Source organism: Diorhabda sublineata, chromosome 7, assembly GCF_026230105.1.
Source record: "Diorhabda sublineata isolate icDioSubl1.1 chromosome 7, icDioSubl1.1, whole genome shotgun sequence".
Taxonomy (NCBI): domain Eukaryota; kingdom Metazoa; phylum Arthropoda; class Insecta; order Coleoptera; family Chrysomelidae; genus Diorhabda; species Diorhabda sublineata.
The window spans coordinates 29,779,364-29,803,895 of NC_079480.1; the positions used below are offsets into that span (position 1 = coordinate 29,779,364).

At 32.2% G+C, this 24,532-nt stretch overlaps 2 protein-coding genes across 2 annotated transcripts in view; one reads left to right on the top strand and one right to left on the bottom strand.

Annotated features, from left to right (window-relative positions):
* The window catches only part of LOC130447078 (uncharacterized), a 450,284-nt gene that overhangs the window by 223,666 nt on the left and 202,086 nt on the right, over positions 1–24,532 (bottom strand). The window contains exons 21-22 of the mRNA XM_056783735.1: positions 23,290–23,520; positions 23,086–23,176 (exon numbers count right to left, since the gene is read on the bottom strand). Of these exons, the coding sequence (XP_056639713.1) occupies positions 23,086–23,176; positions 23,290–23,520 (322 nt within the window). The remainder of the gene's footprint in view (positions 1–23,085; positions 23,177–23,289; positions 23,521–24,532) is intronic.
* Positions 20,243–21,278, top strand: LOC130447080 (uncharacterized). The gene is made up of 2 exons (XM_056783737.1): positions 20,243–20,503; positions 20,791–21,278. The coding sequence occupies exons 1-2, from the start codon at positions 20,288–20,290 to the stop codon at positions 20,920–20,922; spliced, it is 348 nt and encodes a 115-aa protein (XP_056639715.1). The 5' UTR covers positions 20,243–20,287; the 3' UTR covers positions 20,923–21,278.

The following is a 24,532-nucleotide window of genomic DNA, read 5'->3' on the forward strand; positions in this document are numbered from 1 at the left end:
ACCATGCTCTGGAACATCTTAAACGTATATACGTATAAGGAAGGCGTTCACATTAGGAAAGTACTACGTCAATTACCTAGAGGATAAGATGGGAGGGGGGAAGATGAAGCACCACCTTATCAAAGCCATCCTCATTCCGATCATGTTGTATATATCTACGACATGGAGATAAATTGCTACAAATGTACTAGGGGTGTGAAGCTATTATTATTGAACCTGTCTGGACAAAAAAGCTCAAAATTTGGGGAGCCGAAAACAGATCACATATGCAAATAATACAGTACATCTGCGCAAAAAAATCTACACAGTAGCAAACGACCTTCTAACTCCACCACATTCCATGAGACTGAAGACTACACACTATGCTTCAATGTTCAATCACCAAATGAACAAACACATGTTTATTATTTTGTATGAAACAGAGTATTAATGAATTACATCAAATTTAAAAAAATTTGATGAAGAAACACTCAATTGAAATAAATGTTGGTACTACCATTTAATTACCGAAAGAAATCTTCCGAAGTAAACAAATCGATCAAATAGTCGTTTTCTAAATAGAATTTTCTAATTTCGTTATTCAATAAATGTGTTTTTTTATTTATTATTCTCTTTATAGAATCTAATACATAACTGACTCAAACCTACATAACACTATAGGAAAACATTTTTCAACATATTTTATTTTCATTGGCTTGCTAGAAAGTATTATTAACTTATTTTTGGAATAACGTTTCGAATATAAAAATTGAGAACTAATAATTTGAATGGAGACTCTCTTCTTTTGTCAGAGAAATATGTTTTGTTGAACCCTGATAGAACATTCAGGCATATTATGCCGTAATATCCATCAGTAGCTATTATAATACGCTTCATCTTTCTTGGAATTGCCATTCCATTACCGAATATCTCTGCGAAACTTCCAACCCTGTTTATCGCTAACGATCTCAATATTCATGGTAAAAATAGTCCATATAATAGGATGTAAAGATTGATTATTAGCCTATAAGGATACGACATACAGTAAATTCACATAGAATTCCTAATATGTTAAATTTCTAATTTCACTTCACTATTCACTATTTTTTAAAAAGATATTCAATGGTGTGGGATATAGTTCAACTGTTAAGGGAGGTAACGATTTTTCGAAATCAAACCTTTTCACTGTTCTTTATTGACCAGAATCCAAAAATTCATCTTCAGTCTATTAAAATTTATAGAAGATAGAAAAATCTAGAGTTGCACTTGTTAGTTTATGACATAAGGAAACAATTCTCCATTAACTACTAAACGATAATTTGTTCATATAATAAATTCAAATAATATTTTATAGCATTTCGGGTTATAATCTCCGTATTTCGTACCTTCATCGAACTTTTAAATCATGGATATCGTCAAGCCTGTAAGTGGAAGAATAAATACTAGAACGATTTGATGATAATAAATTACATTATAAAAAAAGGACGACAACTGATCCCAGCCGTACCGAAGATGTCAAGAACAGAAAACTGCGCAAATCCGAAAAACAAAGATGAAGTACGCTCAGAAATACTAAAGTTGCTCAGAGAGAAAAGTTTAAAAGTACTAACGAGCCATATTGATTAAAGTACACTTTTGTAGTCAATCCGAAAAAACATAAAGCAGTAAATTGAGAGCTATAAGCCTTGTGAGCAACATGTTGAATAATCTGCAACGAAGTTTATAAAAGAATTAAAATACTTGGCTTCGTGTGAATTATTGTTTCCAACTCAAATGCTGTCTTAAAAATGTAGGGATATCAGCCACGACATTACATATGTGCAGTCCATTTTGAAAAAAGTTCGATAACGTAAAACATGGTAAAATGCTAGAAATTCTACCTATAGAAAAGCATACACGCATTTTGGCTAAACTCTACGGAATTCAGAGCGCTTACGTATATTTCCACAGTTTTTCTGATACTGAAATAAGAAAATGATCAGACAATGTTGCATTCTATTTCAGTTACTCTTCAATTTGTATTTTGAAAAAATATTCAATGAAACGTTAGGGAACGCTGATAAACATGTCTTGGTTGATGAAAAATCACACAACAATATTTGCAGCTTATAGAGATCAAAATATCCAGTTGGAAAATTAACGTATCTACCAATCGTAAAAAAAATAAATGAGATCTTAACATTGAGGTAGCCAAAGCGGAAACAAGTGAACAGTAGCTCTGATCTTAACGTTTCACGTATAAGGTTGGCATAATGTTTTGTCTTTACTGTGCTATTAGATGGTGCAGACGCATGGACGGTCACAGGAAATATGTTCAAACGCTTGGAAGTATTGGATATGTGGATTAATCACTGAATTTCACAGAAAATTTTGGTCGATAGAGTTACAAATGTCGAAGATCTTCAAAGCATGAACAGAACTTTAGAAATAAGCAACAATATTAAGAGAGGTTAATTAGTTTTGCGCAACTCTGTAAAGTAGGATCTTGTTCAGCTTTAATGCAATATAAAATATGAGAAGCATAGGTTGGTGCACTACATCGTGGTTGAAAAACGTAATGTGATATGATATGATAGACAACATGAGAGCCAAGGAACGATAACGATTACTGTACGCGGGATCTAGAGGGCCATTCCACTGTTCTACTTTTTCTGAATAATCGATTCGAAAATATTATACCTTAAAAATTGGTGCATACATATTATGACATTAAGGAGGTTATAAAAGAAAGGTGTCTTGGAATTACCAAAGAAGGTAACATTGAATTTTCGGTATCAAATGAATATTATTTTATCTAGAAAGTTGTTCGGAGAAATGTGTATCTGTATTATGTCTTTTTAAATGCGAAGAAACATGTCGTAATAGCCATATAACCCCCTTACAGGGATGAAGTCACGGAATTGTATTTGTATACGGGTACGTACGTGTGTCTATATGTATGTACGTATGAATTAATATGTGTATTTATACTTGATAACGTTGTACGAATCGAATCCACCGCTCAGAACGCCGAGATTTTTGCTGCTGTTGTGGTTGAGCGTCGTTCTCTACCGGGTAATCCATCACCTGTCATTTGTTATCGTCAAGCTGCTGTTCCGGATTTTTACTTGCTGCTGGTATCTGTTGACTCTACTTCGTAGGTGGATATTCGCGCCATTCTCGTCTGTTGAGGTCTCGTTCAGCGCGTATGCATGTTTTATAGGAAAGAATGCCGGTAGTAGGAACGGGGCTACTTGCTGATTGTCGGATTACCGCACGGGCACAATTAACATCGTTAGTCACTTTCGCTGTTCGCAGCTTTCCTTTAACAAGAGACGAACCGAGGTACTGCCAATGCACTTCACTTAAAAAAATGATCACTCTTCTCATGTCTTTTGCTTATCACGTCAGGGTCACCAGTTATGGACACTAGACTTAGAGTCGAGGATTGCGAAGAGGTAGAAAAATAATAATAATAAATTATAAATTATAAATAAATAATAAGTTCCATAACTACTTAAACTTGCACCAGGTATTTCGGAGAGGATTAAGTGAATTTCATACTAATAAGACATTGAGGAGAATCTGGAAATTTCCAAATTTCCAAGAGAAGGTAACTAGAAATTCTCCTTTTTCAAAAATTTCAGGCTTCCGTATACCCAGTTATTTAGACATCTAGAGGATCACCGCATTGTACAATAAATCCCTCTGTATTTTTTTCTGTTATGCTCGCCATAGAATGAAAGTTATTTTCGATCTGGGCAGTTTCCACGAAAAATATGAATATGTATCGTGAACACCAAACACACATAAAAATTCAAACCGGTTCAAGGAATTTGAACTGTATATTTTAGTAAAACATGTATATGATAAAATGGATCAAGAATATCGAAATACATCAGGATATTTATGTCACTTTTTAACTTTGTACTAAAAAGTAATCGAAATGCTTACAAATTTCCTATGATTCAGTTCAGCGGCTGGATAACTTACGCAAATTATCTCACTACTCCTAATGGAAACCAAAGTGACCCTTATCTTACTCTACATTAGCGTATCGTCTCCGACTATCTAATTTTTCTCTTATATTAAGGTGACTGTAAAGAACCATATATTTACCTACCTAATTTTTAGTTATTTTTTAATTCGTTAAGATTTATTGTAGACTGACCGCTCCTAATGGGAACCAACGTCAAGTTAAGTGATTCCAAGTCTCTCTTAAAAACTTGAAGTTCCATTAAAGTATCAAATTACTTTCTTTTATTCTATATTGATGTGACTCTAATGACCATAAATATCTATATCTATAATTAATTATTACTTTTGTTCACAATAAGATTAGTACTTAAGACAGCATATACACGGAGACTGGGTTCTTAGTAGTTTGACATTCGTCGAGTACAGTAGTCAGATTAATGAAACCACTTTATTCATATATATTTTTGTTTAATAAATAGCTTTTTGACAAAGTTGTAAATTGAGTTATATTGCATGTGGATAGATATAATATATCAATTCAAATCAGCTTTCGTTACATTATTAGAATAGGCTCAGCAAGGCAAATCAGAAAGTTAACACTTGGACTTTCTTCTTAGATTATTCTTTTGACAAATAAAGAGTAAAACAAAAGAATTAATGTGTATCAGCATTTATTCTTCTCACTTTTCACTTAGCTAACAACGAATTCAATCTAAGTTTATTATTTTTCTCCTTATTCTTGAAAATTCTTTCCTCCAGTGAAGTAGTCTTTTTTATTTAAATACTCCTTAAAACTTAGCCCATAACTTCTGGAGAAAAAAAATAACAAAGAGTTTCAAGTACAAGTAGAATGTAATCGATTACATCACAGTAGTAAAAATCAATAGAATAGTATATTAAAATTCAAGTAACAGAAAGTTTTTCATTGAAAGAATGCTGGAATGGACTTCTGTTACGAGTATTTCATACTATTTTCTCTGTTTCGGCTTGTATTGGCATTATTTATTCATAGAAGAATTGTTCAAATTATACATTAGGGAAATTACTGCACTGATTTAGGTTGACAGTTGACTTTTAAAATATTATTTTAATTTAAAAGTTGGCTTATGTCATTAATTTGAAGGTTATGTATTTCATCACTCTAGATTTGTTTATTTTGTCCATAATTCACGACTACATTCACTTTATCTAAGGACACAGTATAATTCATTGTAATTAATATCTTGAAATTGTATACCTCCCCCCACCCTCACGTCTGACCGAATAGTGCATCCTAGTCCGCTGTCAAGAGACACCAACCCACTACAAAAAATTACCAAAAATCGCTTAAGAATGGAGTCTATACTTACAGGGAAATGCGTACGAGAATGACGTTATTCTTATAGGGAAACAGAAAAATATTAATGTGACGGTTACATAGCAACACATCATCTGACATTGACTAAAAAGCAGTTTCCACAAAGTTCTAGATTTGTTGCCAGAGCATTTATAATACGAGGCATATTTTTTAAGTAAGTACCGTTTTGCGATTCCGCCGCCGCAACCCCAATGTCGGCGTTCGGCACATGCGCGCTGGTTACCTACATCTCTTGTCTACGCACGGACGCCATTATAGTTTGATTCTTTATTGTGTTCCTTGTTTACTGAGTGTTTAAGATACCTCTGACAATCGTGAGTCTCGCCGATTGTGAAGTACGGGCTGTATTGTGTTTACGGACAAAACATTATCATCACCCAAAAAAGCAAACAATTTCTGCCCAGAAAATCATGTGCACAGTTTTTTTGGGACAGAAAAGGGAGATTGTGCTGAATTGAACTATACAATTTTATTCAATATTTAGTAATTAATTAATAATTGAACCAAGAAAAAACATCTATCAAGGTTTTCATGTTTAATCAAACGCATACTATTCTTATTCTAAAAAGAGCTACTTGATGACCTCTAAATAAAGGATAAGTCTCTTTACAAATACTTTGCTGTCAATTTATTACTCTTATATGACATACTAAGCCCGCCTACAAAGAGAAAAATACCTCTGGCGACCAACTTATATATAATAAATAAATATTTACTTGCTGAACATTTTCATGATACATATCACGTATTACGGCATACTTCCAGCAGCTCTAAATTACCAGTGGGAAGTCCTCGCTACCAGTTTTGTGGTGAAATTTATCTTAGAGGTAAATTTTTTCGAAAATAATATCAAAAAGCTGGGAACATTACGAAATAATATTATCTGTATTTTGTAAGGCGAATCAATCTAACAGACCTATAACGAAAAAACAAAAATAGTGAAATTTTTTAAGGAAGAATCTTCAACGAGAATGGATAATATTCACAAATATACTGGGAAAAGCTGCGAAGTACCTACCTATACAAACCAATAAATGTGAATAGAGAAAAAAACATAATGGTATAGAGAGATCAAACATGTAGGTAGTTTAATAAAAAAATGCAAAATATCTACAGGAATTGACAGACTGTATGAAATATAGAGATGTGTGCAATGGAAAAAAAGTAGATATTATTAAAGCCAGTCATGGAAAGTAATCAAAAATGTGGAATATATAAAGGAAGAAAAATATTTTAATTAGTTATTGGATGCATAGAAAGACATTTAAAAAAACAAACAACAACAAACAAACAAGAAATTCAAAAAAATGTTAATAAAGAAATAGAAATATCTGAATAGAACAGAGTCTATGCTTCATAAATACATCGAGATATTAGGAGCACGGGAGATATTTGATAATTCTCAAATTCACAATATGTGGCAGAGAAAAGTGAAAAATCTTATCCAGCTAGAACTCAAGTAACAGACAGCTTACTATTTATTACCAAATTTTTTCATAAACATCATTTAACTACTGTTTGATAAACATAGTGGGTTTTTAAGGGCAATTTGTAGTACGTATTAGCTTATTGTACCTTCCGGTGATCGATGTATGTTTTATAAACGTTTAATCTTCAGAGCTTCAAGAATAACGAGAAAGTCATTTATAGGTCCACAAGTACCGTGCGTTGTTCGCATCGTTTATACACAGAAGCTGCTTTCTGTTTAAAAGACGTTTTGTATCGCCTTATGACCTTCAAAAGATTCGTGGGAATAGATGTAGTTGTTGAAGTTTGTTAATATATCATTTCAACTCTATTAAATCTGTAGTATGACGCTTCCATCTACGACGCTTATATTACATAACATTATCCGTCTTATTTCTAAATCAATTGATCGAATTGAGCAAAATATCATTGTAATATCGGCACTCATATTGATTATACAGGGTGTTCCTAGAATACATAGAATATGTCTTGGAAGCTGATACATTTAACTAATTTGTTTTTATGTCTGACTCTCATGAAGGGCGCTAGTTATACGGTTCGTATTAAGTAGTATTAGACATAAATTTTTCAATATTAGATTTATTAAGCAAGTGAATTTGAAAATTATTTAATTTTACACCAAAAAAGTACTCCTGATAAACCTCGTTCCTATGTACAGTTTTCGAAATATTTTGATTTGAAAATTATGACGTAGTAACCGATGCTGGTATGAAGTATTGATAAATGTATTATTTAAAAAAATCATAGGATGAAAATTGGAAAAAAATCTAATAACATAAAATACAATTCAATCAGAGTAGTCCTCTGTTTTCACAAGTTTATCTATTTTCTAGAATATCCATTAATCTTCTCAACGGTTGGGAGTCAGTTATGGCGTTAAGTTCTGTCTTTCAATTCTTGAGGTTAATTTACCTCTGTAACTTTTTCTTTAAGATATATATATATATATATATATATATATATATATATATATATATATATATATATATAACCAAACTGTTTAATACAAGGGATTGAAATCGCATGACCAAGGAGGTAAATGAATCGGAGCTTCTGCACCTCTACCAATCCATCGATTCGGAAAATGATTATTCAACTAATTAAGACACCTTCTATCAGAGGGCGCGCGGGCAGTGGATCTTCATCGTACATACATACATACATACAAAAATAGAAATCTTTACTCGTTTTAATCCCGAATAAGTGATTGATCAAAAAATCCAGGTACATATCACCATTTTCAGGTAGAATGTGATAACCTATTAAGTTGTTACCTGAAGTTGCTGTCGAGACATTAACTTTAAATTAGTGTTAGTAATGTGATACCCTGTTGAAATATACATTCTCATCACACCAGTAGTATGCATTATGGAAGTTAAACATACCTTGTCGTGTAAGTGGCCTCTTCCGTAAAACGAATATATTCTAAAAAATTTGGATTGAGGGCTGTCGTGTAATGACAAACATCCACTCTTGCCGGTAGGTCGTCTGGTCGAGCTTTTGGACTTCTATGTTGGTTGAGGATGTAGTTGTTGCTTTTTAAGTATCCTCTAAGTTGAACTTGAAGGAGACTTATTTGTTTATCTTGCCACATTCCTTACGCTAACTGTTGGTTTTTTATCAACAAAATTTAAAATCATATTTTCTTTATTAATGGTTCTTGTTGTTCTTGGCCTACGAGAATTTATTTTTTCAGGTCTCACATTCCCAGTTTCTTGACAACGTCGTTCAATGGCTCTAAATGTATTTTTACTTGATAAGTTTCTTCGAGGAAACGTTTCTGCATAGTTCTAAGAAAATCTCAAACAGTTAGTATTAATTTCTTGTAAATTTTTATGATTCTACAATCTTGAAATATTTCATTCTTTCCTTTCTACTCCATTTTAGGCAGAAGGCCTGTTCATTCTTCGCAGCATGCCTATTTCTTCAATTGATGGTAAGATTATCACTCCATCTTTTTCTTGGCCTTCCCAAATTTCTTCTCCCCGGTGGTAAGTTGTCTCGTGCTATCCTTTCTATTCTTTCCTCGCTCATTCTACTTATGTGTTCGTCCCATTCGCGCTTTCTGCTTAGTACCCATTCGTTAATATTTTCCACTCTGCATTTTTGCCTTATGTCGTCGGTACGTTCCACGTTTAGAAGCGTTTTTCCTGTAATTTTTCGTAGGACTTTCATTTCGCTCGTTTCCAGGAGCCTTTTTGCTTCTGCTGTGTACCTCATTATGGGTCTGATTACAGTTATGTAGGTTCTTGACTTGACCTCAATACTTATGTATTTATTTTTCCATATAGTGTCGTTCAGACATCCGGCTGCTCTTACTGCTTTTATTGTTTGCTGTCTGCAGCAAAAAAAAATGAAATATGTACTATAATTATATTTTCATTCAAAATAAGTACAGTTTTTTTAAATACCCAATACTTTTCAACAGGTGTGTCAGGAGAAACAAATGTAACAAAAGATTTTAAAATTTCTTGAAATCGCCTAATCTTTTAAAACGTTCTCAATAACCTTTTTTCTCCTAATCATTCTTCTACTCTTATACCATCTTGAAAACAGCCTAACAAGATTTTTATTTCTTATACATGGTTTTCATTGTGTTTTTTTTTCTTCTATCTACAACTATCCAGCACTAACGGGTATACCCTATCTCTACTTAGCATTAGTAATGGTTTTTCAATATCTTACATTGTTATTCTACCTTCACTTTATTTATTTGTCCTTCTACTTTTTACACTTATGCCCCATATTAATCTTCTCATAATACATTGCTTATGGTTTTTATATATGCTCATATGTGCCCATTGGGACATTGCACCTAGTCTTCATTTTTTTTAGGCACAGTATTGTACAGTGGTTTCCAATAAATAACATTATTATTGTGGTTAGGTTACGTTAGGTTAGTATATTACAGAAAATTTAAGATATAGAAATATGTACCAGTACGAATAGACGATGAACAGATACCATATGCTAAAACAGCAAAATATCTGGGACTAACATTAGATGCGAAATTAAGCTGGATACCTCACATAAAAAAGAAACAAGAAGAACTAGGTAAAGATACAAGAAAATGTAATGGTTGCTTTGAAGACAATCCATTCTATCAATTTATAATAAACTAATTGTATACGAACAAATCCTGAAACCTGTATGTACCTACGGGATTCAAATATGAGGATGTGCCAGCGAAAGCAACACCTAAATAATCCAAAGACATGAAAATAAAATGCTAAGGAAATCGTTGATGCATCATGGTACTTAGCGATGTTCATCGGGACCTGGAGACATAGAGTCACGAATAGCGGCTCTTGAAACATGTGAATATCGAGGCAATCCTGCTCCTCAATAACACGAACCTAGAAAGACGACTGAAGAGGACGAAGCCTTTTGAGTTATCTATGTGCTTGGCAGAGCAAAGTGTCAAATTTTACATATTAGTGTTGACTATAATAATTGTAGTTATAATAATTGAAGGAGCTACACTGAGTAAGACCATTAGTTTACAAACACTTAGGATAGAACAAAATTGTTCATTGATCGTAATAATGATTAGATCACCATCATAGGGATATCTTCCAGGTTTTCATAAAATAAATAAAATGTATATCTATGATTTAATTAAATACAAATTTCATAAATGTAGAAAATAGAAATAAAACTCTGTATTTAACTCATATCGTCAGACGCTATTTTAGGGTGAGAAGTATTTTGAACAATTTAATGTATTCTGTAAAGTTCCTAACTGTAATAATGTCGTAACAAAACGAAATCTCATCCTCATGTCTTTCTCATCTGTCATGATAAATTACGGACGAAGATTCACAAAAGTTAAACTGATTTTAGCTTCAGCAAAGATAATGAAATCTGTCCTATTCCGTTCAGAATTTCGATATTAAGAAGACATTTCAAATGAGAAAATGTTTCACAGTAACGCTGGTTCCATTTATCAAATTGGATTTCACTCTACTAAGAAGAGTATATCCTTTCTATATACTAACTCTTTTCGCAACTTCTCTGCAAAGCCCCTTCAAGTTTATTAATTTCGTCGTATTAACTTAATTACTAAGAAAGCATAAAACGAATTCCATAAAAACAATATAAACAAAAGTATATAAAAATGAAACTCTGCATTGCAATACTTCCTTCCTATCTATTCCTAATGAGAAGAACTAATTTTAGTATAAATATTTAGTTAGTTTAAAGATGTCATTTTTGTAATATCAATGTTCAAATAAAGATGTTTACCATCAGATCTATTGAAATGGCAGGCATTTTATAGACTTGACTAGACTTACAAACGCCAATAACAATATTCGAAAACCTAGTCGTAAAACTTTTGATCTCTCAACCGTATATTTTAGACCCCTAATTATGATAAAACCTCCTCGAATTGCTCATAAAAATATTGTTGGCTCTTAGAATACGCAGTGCTAAAAATTGGATTTTAATCTTCGTATTTTAAGATAATTATTTTTCTTATTCGAAAATAGGAAGTATCATATGTGGAACCGAATCAAACCTATTGTTTTCAACCGTAATAAGAAAATATAAAGAGGGACTTAAATAGTGAAGTTACTAACGTTTATCTCGTGTAACTTGGTGGAACTTGAAATTAACATGCGAATTTTTCTCCTAAATGTGTGAATGCATAAGATAGATATCAAAAATTTCTTCATTTGGAGAGGGTCTTCTTACCAATAATGTTTTCAAAAACGCATATGTTTCACGATTTATAGACAAACTGGTTAATTTTGACCATATGAATCTAGATAAAAGAGTACAATGATATAAGTTCCACTTGAATACATTTTTAATAAATTCGAAGTGGGCACCTTGCACTTTTACAGATAGAATAAACTTCTATTGTGACACTATGAGACAAAATCTTGGAATGCTCTTCAAAGTTTGAATAAATATTCTCCGTAGACTCCGGAAGAGTGTAGAAGTAGCAGTGTAGAAGGGCAAAGTGCCCAATTTGAATATTTTTTTTGTTTTTATTTTATAAGTTTTAGGCTAACCAAATAAATTTTTCTACAATTCAATTTTTTCCATATGTATATAAAACGATATTTAGCAGTTCAATTAGTTTTTGATTGTGTTTTAATACGTCTTGTTAGTATTTTCAATGAATAATAACAATTTATGATAATTTTCGTCAGAATGTCCCTTTATGGCGAACGGTTTCCTTGGCATGTACAACGGTCTAAAAATCTAATCTCTGTTAACCATTGGGCATAAGTCGTCCCTGGCCTTCAGATAGTACTGTAGAATTATTTATTCCATCAAATACACTATATGGACATAGGTACGAATGTATAATTTAGAAAGTATACTTCAATAAAATTCGGATTTCCTAACTTCAAATGCCTATAACTCAAAAGCGAGGGATCCTATGGGAAATTTTTTTATGTTGTAGTATTATTTTCACGTCATCTACTCACTCCCGAACTCATCGGTATTATGTTTTCCTACATCAGTATCACATCGGTACTTTGTAACCTATTCATCAGTGACAAAATGTGCTTGAATTGTAATCATCGTAAGTGTCAATTGATTCTCAAACTTATTAGCCAAATTATGGTCGAAAGGTGATCAAGTTTATGTAGGTGAAATCAGTATTCAATATAGATGGATATGTGTACGTATAGTGTCTTCAATTGTATCAGACACCTCCCATCAAAAATACCTCTCAAATCAAATCCATATACATAACTTTCTCATATTTTGGTGTTGATCAATTGAACTGTCGCAGCTAGACCAAGTCCTTTCATTATATATAAATAAATAATTTAATCTATGATATAGTTGATGAGGCCAGTTTGATTCAATGTAATGTTTCATATAGTTTTTCATACTATTTTTCCTATTATGTCTACATACACTACTCCAATTTAAAGATTTTATAATCTGTGGATCTTATTAACTTTGATTTAGCATTCCAATTGAACTATCTCAGTCTAAGCAAATGTGTTGATTTGTTCATTTTCAACTGCCAAAAATAAAGACTGTTCGTCAGAACAAGTTTGGAAAATGAAAAGTTCAAACAAAAATTACCTAGTTATTTGCGTAATCCAGATGTTGAGCTAATGTATAATTGATTGCAATATCATATTGACAGTTGGTGAAGGTTTTCATCTTTGTTGCACAATGTTAATAAATATCCGAGATATAATTATATTTAAATCACTAGAATAAAAGTTGACAACTATATATCGAGCTAATCTATCCCACTGAATATTAACAGTACTGCCATTATTTTAAATTCCGTATTATAAACTATATTGGTTACATATTCAAAATGCATTGTTCAATAAAATAAAATAAATCGATTGATACAGCACTTTCGATTTATATCATCTTGTTTTATACAGTCTTCACCGTCGCTCTGTTTCGTACATTTGCACCTTGATAATTGCTAAGACAAGGATCGTTTCCTTACAGTAGATTGGACTCAATTTCATTTTTTCGCAGCTCATTTGTAGTATAATTTTCACTGTAACTTATATATACTTGTTATATAATTCATATTCATCAACAACAAAATCACAAAAAACTTTATTTGAAGAATCAAGATATGAATATCAATTATTGAATTTTATAGATGCTACACAATTTTTGTTCAAAACGTTTTCCCTGTTAAACTAGAGTCACTAGAAACAATATTTTGATATATGAACATTTATAAATTTCGCATAAGTGGACATTTCCAATTTGATGTTTTAGGTCTTTTGTATAAACATTAATATGAAATTTGTGATTGCAGGACACAATGTGGAAGTTATTGAACCAATATTTTAACGATAAAGAATGTAAATCAACTTTGATTAGAGGCAGTTGTACTGAATAGTAAATCGTAATAGTGGATATTCACTTGTAACAAAACACTCCGAACGAACCAAACCTGTCGCGCGCGCTGTGTCTAATTCGTCCGATCAGTATATTGCTCGGTACAAAACGAACTAGCAAAACATTTTCAGAGGTTTGTCGGTAAGCAGGATTTACTCGTTCGTAGGTGTTCAGTGGATACGGCAGTTTTGAACGTTCGTTCGTTCGTTGCGTTTGTAGTGTTTTAACTGTGAGTAGCTATAGAGTGGAGCAGGGAAAAGTTTTTAGAGGTAATTGATTATAAGGCAGCCTATTTCATGGGATCAGACAAATGAGACATACACAAAGTGCACCTCATCCGACGTGACGAAAAAAATGGAAAGTCATCTTTCTACTTTTGGAAGACAGAAGCAAAAAAAGGATAAAAAAAATATGATAGTTTAAACTATTTATTTATTTTGAAAAGTTTAAATTATTGTTGAGCGGAGATAGTTCTTGATACTATTTCTTTTTATAATTGTGTCAATATATTTGTTACCAAATTAACAACACGTTCTCCTACTACACATTGATGAAAACGTGTGATATCGACAGCTTTGCCATATTTACAAAATAATTGGAAAAATACATAACACATAAAAAAACATTTAATGATATTATTGTTCTGACATAATTTGGTTTTTTTTCAAATGTATGTTGCTTTTCCTTTTCAAAACCAGAAACAAACCAATGTGAACGATATTGAAGAAATTTTTTTCAATTGATGTTTAAAATAAAATGAATATTTATAAACTTTTATTATCCTTAATCTCTTATTTCAGTGTGTTGCAGGTTTCAATAATTATAACGACAATTATTGTTTCGAAATTTTAAATAAATATTGTATACTACTGCACAAGTCCCCAGTTTAACGGAGTTTAATAGCAAGGCAATCTTCTACATTGTTTTTTGAAATACCGTATCTTTCTTAGTTATTCTAGGACCTATTAAACAGATTAGGAAATCTGTTACACCAAAAGCTGTACAAGTAAAAAGTGGCGAAATGTATATACTCGTAAGCACCTGGTTCTTCCCAGATGAAAGATCTTTATCAAGAAATGACCTGATGACAATTGCAGAATTACAAGAGTAAGTAAAAAAAATAAATACAAAAACAATATACGGAATGTTTCAAAATCTTAGAAATTAAAGATAGATACCAAGAAAGTCTGGAACATTGATAATAAAAGTAATAAAAATATTTGTACGGGAAATATTGATTGAATCAAGTTATGAACGAATACTTAGAGAAAAGGCAATTGAATAAATCTTTAGGAGGAAGAAAAGGCAACAAAAACAGTTGAATGTGTAAGAGAACAAATTTCAGGCAAGAAACTATAAAATATTTTCAAGATATAAAAAACAGAGAATATTTGTAGATGGATCTGCCTAGAATGTTCTAGGCAAATATCAAGGAGACTGTGGAAATCAAAAATCAGTAACGGACCAGATTTTGACCCTTGGAAATGATAGACCATTTGCTCTGATTCTTAATTCTTTGAATATTATTTAAGAGCTTTGAACAAGCAAACTAGAAATACTAACATAAATAATAAAATATAAGACGAAATGAAAAAGGTTGTTCGACGCAAAGGACTTCCAAGTGAACTGATCGATTTGATAATTTTAATGGATCTACAAGTCGTGAGCTAAAATTCTCATTTAAGAAACAATAGAAAAACTCCACATTCGTGCGACACATGGATTCGAAAGAAGCTATGCGATGCGAAGATACCGAACAAAGTCTCTACGGAGGGAAACTCATTCAAGAAGTGATAAGCAATTTGTTGGAACCTAGAATAAGTATTTTTTATAAGAGTGGAGAGTTGGATAGCTTGAACATGTCCAGAAAGTGTTACAGTCAAGACTAGAAAATAATTCTGACGGTCTGACGGTCAACAATCCACCTTCGGTACCTGAAGACGAGAACATGGTTATCTAAATGCGCGTCAGATACTATATTTGTGACTGCTCGGGCAGTGATGGTAATAAACAGTGTGTTTAATATGAATATCACCAACGTGTAATAGAAGAAAATGTAAATAATAACATTCGGGAATAGAAAAGACAAATTTATATAGAATACATTGTATGGGCAATTCGTGACGGGATATTATAGTAAAGCATTCTCGTTATAACTGATCTACATCAGAATGTACATTAATTAAATCGTTATTAGCACTAGAGAACTTATAGTGTTAATAGGACGTATTTTGGAAGCATAGTTTGTTTTGGAAATTAGGAGAGAACATATTCAACTCCTTAGACTGCATCTTACGATTATGTTTGCTACTACCGTTCCAGCGATCCTTATACTTTATCCAACAGAAAATTAATCACCTTTATTTTCGGTTTATGTGTCTAGGGCGATGAGTTTCAGTTATTGTAGCTAGAATTCCAAGGGATCATTATTGAGTGGAGGATAATCTTAGATCCGACGTTTTCCATGTATTATCTTGTGTCTGAATGGTGATATAAATAATAGTTGTAGTAGTAGATATATTTGAGTTCATGCAATTTTCCGTTCATTTGAACCCTAAAAGTTTGTTAGTATCATTTACAGAGTTATAAATTTCTACCATTACCATTATATTCTTGTCGATTTCAACAAATACGCAACATTAGTGTATATACAGTGTGGCAAACAATGTATGACATACATTAAGGAAATTACAAACAAGATTACAAAGTTTGGGAATTCATAATTGGAACAATGAACATTAAAAAGCACTGCGCAAGAAATAATGTTGCCCTGTGTAGATATCGAAGGTATTGAACAAATATATAGAACCATATCTTACGGATGTTATCACGAATAATAGTAGCGGAATTAGTTTATAGTTGGATTGTGGGTAATCGTAGATTGTTGTGCACATAGACTTTCTGATAAGCCCATCTGCCTCACTTGAACTTAAGCCTTTCGACGTCACTAATCAAAGTGCCAAGCTTGTCAAAGAATGTGAAACTCTTACGTTGTAATTTTTGGGCGCTCACCTATGACGTGGTCTGCAGTTTCCTCCTCAATGAACTAGCGGGATTTCAGATGCTCTGTGGTGAGAGGAGAGTACGTCTTTTATGAGCGTATTATGTGAAAAGACCTACTAGGGGTAGTAAGTAATGATAAATTACCAGCCTACAAATATGTGCCTTACCAAATATAATTTTGACCAAAAGAAAAGAAGACTTAGAATTTGTATCAGGTATATTGGACGAAATTACATATTAAAGACTTACTCGTATATTTAATGTTCATATATTTCATACACTTGAAATTGTTGTTTCGGAATCCTGAAATAAATTCCACTCCCAAAAATTTGCAATTATAACTGATGTTTGATTCATAAACAGGTTAATTTCAAATTAGTACTTCAATTTACTTTGATTTTAGTTCGTGATAAGTATTATACAGATTTATAGTTAGTTTAAAATACTATTTAATTCAATATAATGTGTAATTGAGAAATAACCCAATATATTATTATCATTTGATTTCAAGAAACTGAAATATTGGTATATTAAGTTCATAATATGTTCCAGGATGTGATCTGAATTTTATAACGAAAAATTCATTTACAGAGTACCAAAGGATATAATATTATAGAACTCCCCCAGGACTGGAATCCAATCACAAAGAACGATCGTGCTGATAAATTGGTCTCTTTCCTTTGATCACCTTTATGGTCATAGAGATAATCCCAGAGGACCGAAGATATACAGTATCGATTTAAATTGATAGAAAAATTATTAAACTAAGAGGGAATTAAGCGGATTGCATGATTACCACATATAACCGAACTGTTTATTCGCCGCCGTAAAATATTATGGTATACGGATATTCACAAAATATGCCATGAAATTCATTGATCCACATTTTTGGCGTTAACCTCTACTTCTTTCGGAAAAATCAATAAAACTCATCTGTTAATTGAAAACAGTGGTAATTTTTCATGAAAACGGCTTTTAATTAGGTAGGAACATTATGTAATTTGAGAATTATTATCTACTGCTCACGTATAACATAGTTTATTCTACAATTAAAACATTGTTAGGTATTGTAGATCCGATTATTGATGAAACTTAATAAACGAGGAATAATAAACACAAACTAATGTAAACAAACCATGAAGGTCAAAATACAGAAAGTGTATATAATTCCTCCAACTAATGTATTCACTCTCATTTGTTTCCATTTGATTGTATGGCGCGCGGTGTACCTATAAGATAACCGAATAAATGCAGGTTCCATCAAACTTTTGTGTTCCTTTTGTGGATAAAATCAACTTAGAACTTTGTTCTAATATATATAACAGTAACATATATAACATATATAATAGTAATCAATTAAATTATTTGTAGTTTTATTAGAATTTACAAAATAGAGCTGAAAATTTTACTTAATTTAGATCTTTTTTATCATTTATAGATTTTTCGATCACATGAATGTGAACCATTTCTAAAAATTCTCTTTTTCATGTATTAAATTCCGTTCCAAAAATGGAGTTCTATTTTTTTAATCGTATTGATGACCTCTTAGTCTATTTTCTAAATACTGAGATGTTTGCCCTATGTAGGCAACAATTAGTATAAGGCTTTTGATATATAATATTACTTCTTCTGTTTTTTGGTTAGTTAGATTTAAATTTAGTGAAATATTATGTCCTTTATGACATACTAATATAACATTCATTGAAATAATTCGAGAATTGTTGGGAAAGTCCTTGTACATATGGTAAGGAAAAATGTTTTATGTTTTGATGTTCCATTTCTGTTTTGTTTTTAAATTGATTGTAGTTTCTGTTTATCCTCTTCTTGAATATGTTATTTATCATTTTTTTTTCCGGATAAATTCTAAGTTGATTTTATCCTTATTTTGATATTCATGATGGAGGTGATCTATAAATCAATATAAATAAGCAAATTGTCAGTGTCAATATCATATTTTGAAAGACTTAAAAAAAGGTCGAAACCTCAAAATTTATCTTTCTTTTAAAAATTAACAAGAAAAACTAATTTTGAAACAGGACAGACCTAAAATCAAGAACATTTAGATGCATTAATATATCAAAAGGTCTAATTTGTTGACTAGTTAGAACAAGAACTAGAATTGAATAGCCACACCTCGCATTTGAAATATGTACGATTAGTTATTGTTTCATCTCTCGAATGTGAAGCTTAGTACATTTTCTTTTCTCTCTAAATCTCTTGAAATCGATAGTGAAATTAACTTATACAATTTCTCTCCGAATTTCCATTAATCCTTTAGAGAGTTCTGTCCACCAGCATAAATAAATTTTAATAACGAGTATATTAGGTGATTATTCTCGATTTGTCTGTTGTGTATAAGGATGGGTATCGATATTGTAGAGAGCAATTTGTAAATTACCAAAATGAACAGGTGATAAACAATATTCGTCGTTTAATGACATAAATAGAACTAAAATATTTACACTACAAACTTCACTCAAATCCCTCTACAAAGGGGTAGATTATATTTCACGCTAGTTCAAACAAAATGATGGCTTTCAAGTAAACACTAATAAAAAGCCTGAAAAAATTGGATAAATATTATGACAGGAATTTATTGATAAAGCTATTTTTCTTCCATCAGAAGATGAATGGAATATCGTTTCTACGGTTTCACTTTGGTGGGCATCATTCATCAAATGGTGTTCTAGAAATTAACATCAATTTTTTTTCGTTTAACACAGACTCCACTTCCACCGTTATACGTATATAGTGAGAAGATACTTTTAACTGTCGCTACGAAATGTAATAGGATCAATGGATTTTTTTAATATTTTTAAAATGGTCTCAGATTACAACTTTCAGCCTCATTAGAATATTATATGTAATTTTATCTTCTTACAGGCATATTTTTTCATACTATCCCATTTTTTTGGAGGTAATGACCCTCAAAAAACTATTCAAATCATGCAATTAATTCGTCTCGTGTATATTTGTATATTGTGATATTCACTGTAAGTTTTTTTTTTCTTGTATTAATTAAAATTTTTAGCGAGGTGCACAAACTAGGGGTACGTGCAGAACTAGGATGTGACACTTTATACCCACAGCGATCATAGAAGTAATTTATCAGCGTTAAGGGAAAATAATAATGAATTGAATGGGTGCGAGTACAATGGAGTCGATAGAAAAGGAATGATTTTCCAAGTTATACACGCATATAATTTACAGAATGGATTCCTCTACTACAAAACATCCAAAAGATCATATACATATACATCTTACTGAACGAATTTGAGAAACAATCAGTTAAAACTAACTTTAAGTGAAAAAATTTATGAAAAATAAGTCAATTTCCAGGGCTGCATTCGTAAATATTCGAAAAATCTTCCTGAAATAATTTCTTTCATTATTCATACGAATAACATATATCCTAATAGATTTGAAGTATATCAAAAATATATGGTCGCTTCTGAATACAAATAAACTTCACAGTCACTTTTTAAAAACTGCTGAAAACCTTCCACCATGTAAACTTATAGACAGTAAGACAACACCTCTTTTTTTGCTGCACACCCAGAATGACACTGCATTAAATTTAAAAAACTCAAAAAATATTTGAATAGCCTAAATTTGGCTACGCATACCACGAAGACAACCATATTTATATTTATAAAAATGTCCAATTGGTGGTACGCTAATTCTCTATTATTGAATTTAAAATCTACATTATCTATGAAACAAAAAGTGGATATATCCAAGTACCCTAAATTACAAGCCTCACTTAAAAGAAAATCTGAAGGATATGAGCCTAAAAAAGCTAGAACGCTTTCTTCAAATGATATAAAGCAATTTATTGGAAAGGCATCAGATATTAAATATTTACGTTCGAAAGTAAGTATATCTTAGTTTTTAATGTAATTTAAATGTATGATTTTTTGTATTGTTTCAAAAATGTTCAGTATTGTTCGTCAAAGGTGAAAATCTATTATTTTTAAATATATATTAAGTCCTAATTCTATTAAATAATAAATCTTTCTGTACTCATATTTTTTACATACATTATAAATTAAAAGAAATATATTCACAATTTATGTTATTACCTATTCACAAGAAAATTACATATTTTCTTGAGGTAATACATTATTGTTAAATTATTCTAAATTGCAATTGTTATTTAGCAGATGATGAGGGGTCGTAGTCTACTGCTAATTGAAAAGGCAATGAAAGCAATCGCAGAAGAACCCGGATCTTCCGTTCAACATAGGAACGTGGAACAGGATGCCGAACTACGAGGCATATTTTTTAAGTAAGTACCGTTCTGCAATTCCGCCGCCGCAACCAGTCGGCGTTCCGCACATGCGCGCTGGTCATCTACATCTCTTGTCTTCGCACTGACGCCATTACAGTCTGATTCTTTATCGCGTACGTTGTTTACTGGATGTCTCCGACAATCGTGAGTCCCGCCGATTGTGAAGTACGGGCTGTTATACGATTTCTTAGTGCTAAAGGCGTAAAACCGATCGATATTCATCGTGAGATTTGTAAAGTTTACGGAAAAAACATTATGAGTGATGGAATGGTAAGGAAATGGGTGAGAGCATTTAAAGATGGCCGCACAAATGTGCATGATGTAGAACGGAGTGGGCGTCCTTTGGTCGTTAATGAAGATTTGGTGCAGAAAGTGGACGAAAAGATGAGAGAAATCAGACGCTTTACAATTTCATCATTGTGCGACTACTTTCCTCAATATTCTCGTAGTGATTTGTATCGCATTGTGACCGAGAACTTGAAATAACGGAAATTATCTTGCGATGTGCAATGACTTTCCTTCAGCGGTACCACAATGAAGGTGAAGATTTTTTAGACCAAATTGTTACTGGTGACGAAACATGGGTGGCCTATGTCACACCAGAATCGAAGCAACAATCCATGGAATGGCGACTGGTGCCACGTTATTTGTGTGTGTTCCCAACTACTAACAATTAAATCCTCCCAATTAAAAACCTCTAAAATCAATTACTAGGGATTACCCAAAATATCTTATCAATTAAATTCTAAATTATTAAATAGGTAAAATTAAAAATAATAAAATATCATTAAACAAATAAAAAATTTCAAACGATCAATAAATGATTACATTCGGCAACATAATTTTTTAAATTCTTTATTCATAAATTGTCTAAAACTTCAAGTGAAAAATCATTTCCTCAAATTCTGATTTGTTGTAATCATACATATTGACATTAAATAATTTTAACATTTTTGCGGATGGTTGAAATGTTGTGCTTGATCCGTTGTAGTGTGGATTGAACCGTAATCCTATTTTGTAACGTTTCAATCGATATTATGTTACTCAACTTATTCTTTAAAATGTTATAAAAATCCCTAAAAATACCCCTAAAAACATCTTATCCCACATCTTTTCCTCCTAAATTTAGGAGGAAAACCACTGAACTGGGAACCCTGGCTACGAAAGAATGAACAGCCGACAGCGCAGGGACGGGCGGCACTTCGGCCTGCGTGAGTGATCGACACTCGATACTTGAGCTCGGACACACAAGTGTAAAAAGCCTAATAAAAACCGGACAAGCCGCACACCGTTTATTTTCGCCTGACACGCAATTAAAAAGCCTACCTGTGTCCGGCTTTATCCGGACGCCTGGCAACGCTAATTGTTATACTACATAGTCGTAATTATCTGTTATAGCAGGCACCACTTGTTGAACTGTAAAGTTTAGAAATAAAGCGGCTTTATTTTACAAAAAGGTTTGGTTTTTAAAATTGAAAAAGTTTCTATTTTATCATTTCAAATGTATAACTGTTGTTTACCTTATTTTCTTCTTTATTTTCTCTAATTTTGGAAAACCTCGTCAACGCTGTAATCTATATGTATAAATGTAACGATCGTGCAAGGCAGTGACTGTAAGGCATGACGGACCTTTACACTATGGCCACTTAGATTAGATCTCTTTTTGCCGAAGAAGGCTGGAAAAGGCTTACCCGTGGCAGCGAAACACACACACATTAAAACGTCCAGAGCAAGAAGCCAAGAGTGTGTAGCCAATAGGCTAATCTATTAATCTATTAACAAAAAGGTAAGACCTCCCAGAGTCTCCCTTAGAACTTAGGGGAGAGGAAGGAAAGGATGAGGACCTGTCGAAAAGACAGAGGGTTGGTGGAATGTCTTTCTTCGTACCTAACCGTGGATATATCCGGGGGTTGATCCTTAGAGGGACGGGTTTTGTCACGCGCATGTGAGAATGAATTTTCTCTAACTGTAGACCTTATATAACAGTAAACAATTCTTTGTTTGTTGGGTATTTTTTACGATCGCTGATAGAAATAGGAATATTTTTTGATTTTGAACTTTGTTATTACTACTATTTGGTATCTTAAGGAGTTAAAATTTCATAAAAAATACACATATTAACAGGCATGCTTTATACTTTTTATCATAAAATTGTAGTACTTACTCATCGTGTAACCATAATCATCTTCTGCTTCAGTATCTGCAATTATTTCTTCTTTAGTTCTTTTAACGTTTCCAGCACTTGCTCTATCAATCTATAAACACAAACGGGCTATTTAGATGAAAGGTATTTCAACACAGTAAGTAAATGCTGAATATTCCCGAATTTTTTTCCAATGAAGTGACTACGTATATCGTTTTTACTCACCGCATACCCCTTGGCGGAGACAGTCCTTCCTTCCAGTTCCCGAACGTCGTCTTCTTCATCATCGTCTTCTTCACTTTCCGATTCATATATAGCTGGAGATGTCGACTTTTGATGTTCTTTTTCGTTTTCTTGAAATTCGTTGTCAAGTTTATCACCAACATCTTCATTAAATGTATTTGTGTTTATGTTTGTGGATAATGGAGCGTGGATTGGTGTTACTTGAGTAATTACCTGAAAATAATCGGATAATTAATATTGGTGGAAACATTATAATAAGACAATATGGATAACCCATCAGTATTTATACCAAACTACTTAGTATGATGGTTATAACAAATATTGTGAAAATATCCAATTTGTAATTCGTATCCTAATCACAGAACAATCTATTATCAAAATTACATAATCTCTTGTCAAAACTTAATTATACTTAATTACTTACATTTTAGACTTTTAGATTTTGAACTTTTCCAGAAAGTAATGATACTTATGATAAACGAGACATATTGGATATGTGAGTACGCCAACTGAAAAAAAAGATCGAAAGTTTCCAAGAAAAACATAACTTCAAGACAAAGATGTATATTAAGCCGAATTTCACTCAATAATCAGTCAGATACAACTATACAAATTACAAAAATACGTATAAAAGAATTTGAAAGGGTATTTTGGAGTTTTCTTATGAAGGACCATGATAGGAACTATGTGGCGAATCAGTTTGCAATGATAGCAGAAGGTGAAAACTATTTAGAACATCGTTCTGAAATAATAAATGGACAGTTAACAAAAATGATTATACACAAGCCGAAGATATAAATAATACTTAGTGAAAACAAAGAAGCAACATAAAAAAAGAAGGGAAAATTGAGAAAACAAAAGATTTGTTTCATGTCATTGTGAAATATAAGTACTCAAACATCTAAAAGCACAGGAAATTCAAACTGGTGTTGAAGTAATATAGTTAAGTTCAGTTGACGGTGCGGTCTCAGAAAACAAAAGGGAGAAACATGCAAAGCTATGAGAGAAACTGCAGCAATTCCGAAACAAGTATACAACAGTGAACGGATGAAATAAGCTTTGAACACCTATCAAAGAGGTCAGGAGGATATCCTGTCACACTTGGTCCATTTCAGTAGAAACAATCTACTGCTGGTGTACATACCAGAGCCTTGGAGGAAAGAAGGATACCCCACATTCTAAATCCTTCAGACCAATCAGTCTCACTTCGTTTCTACTACTACTA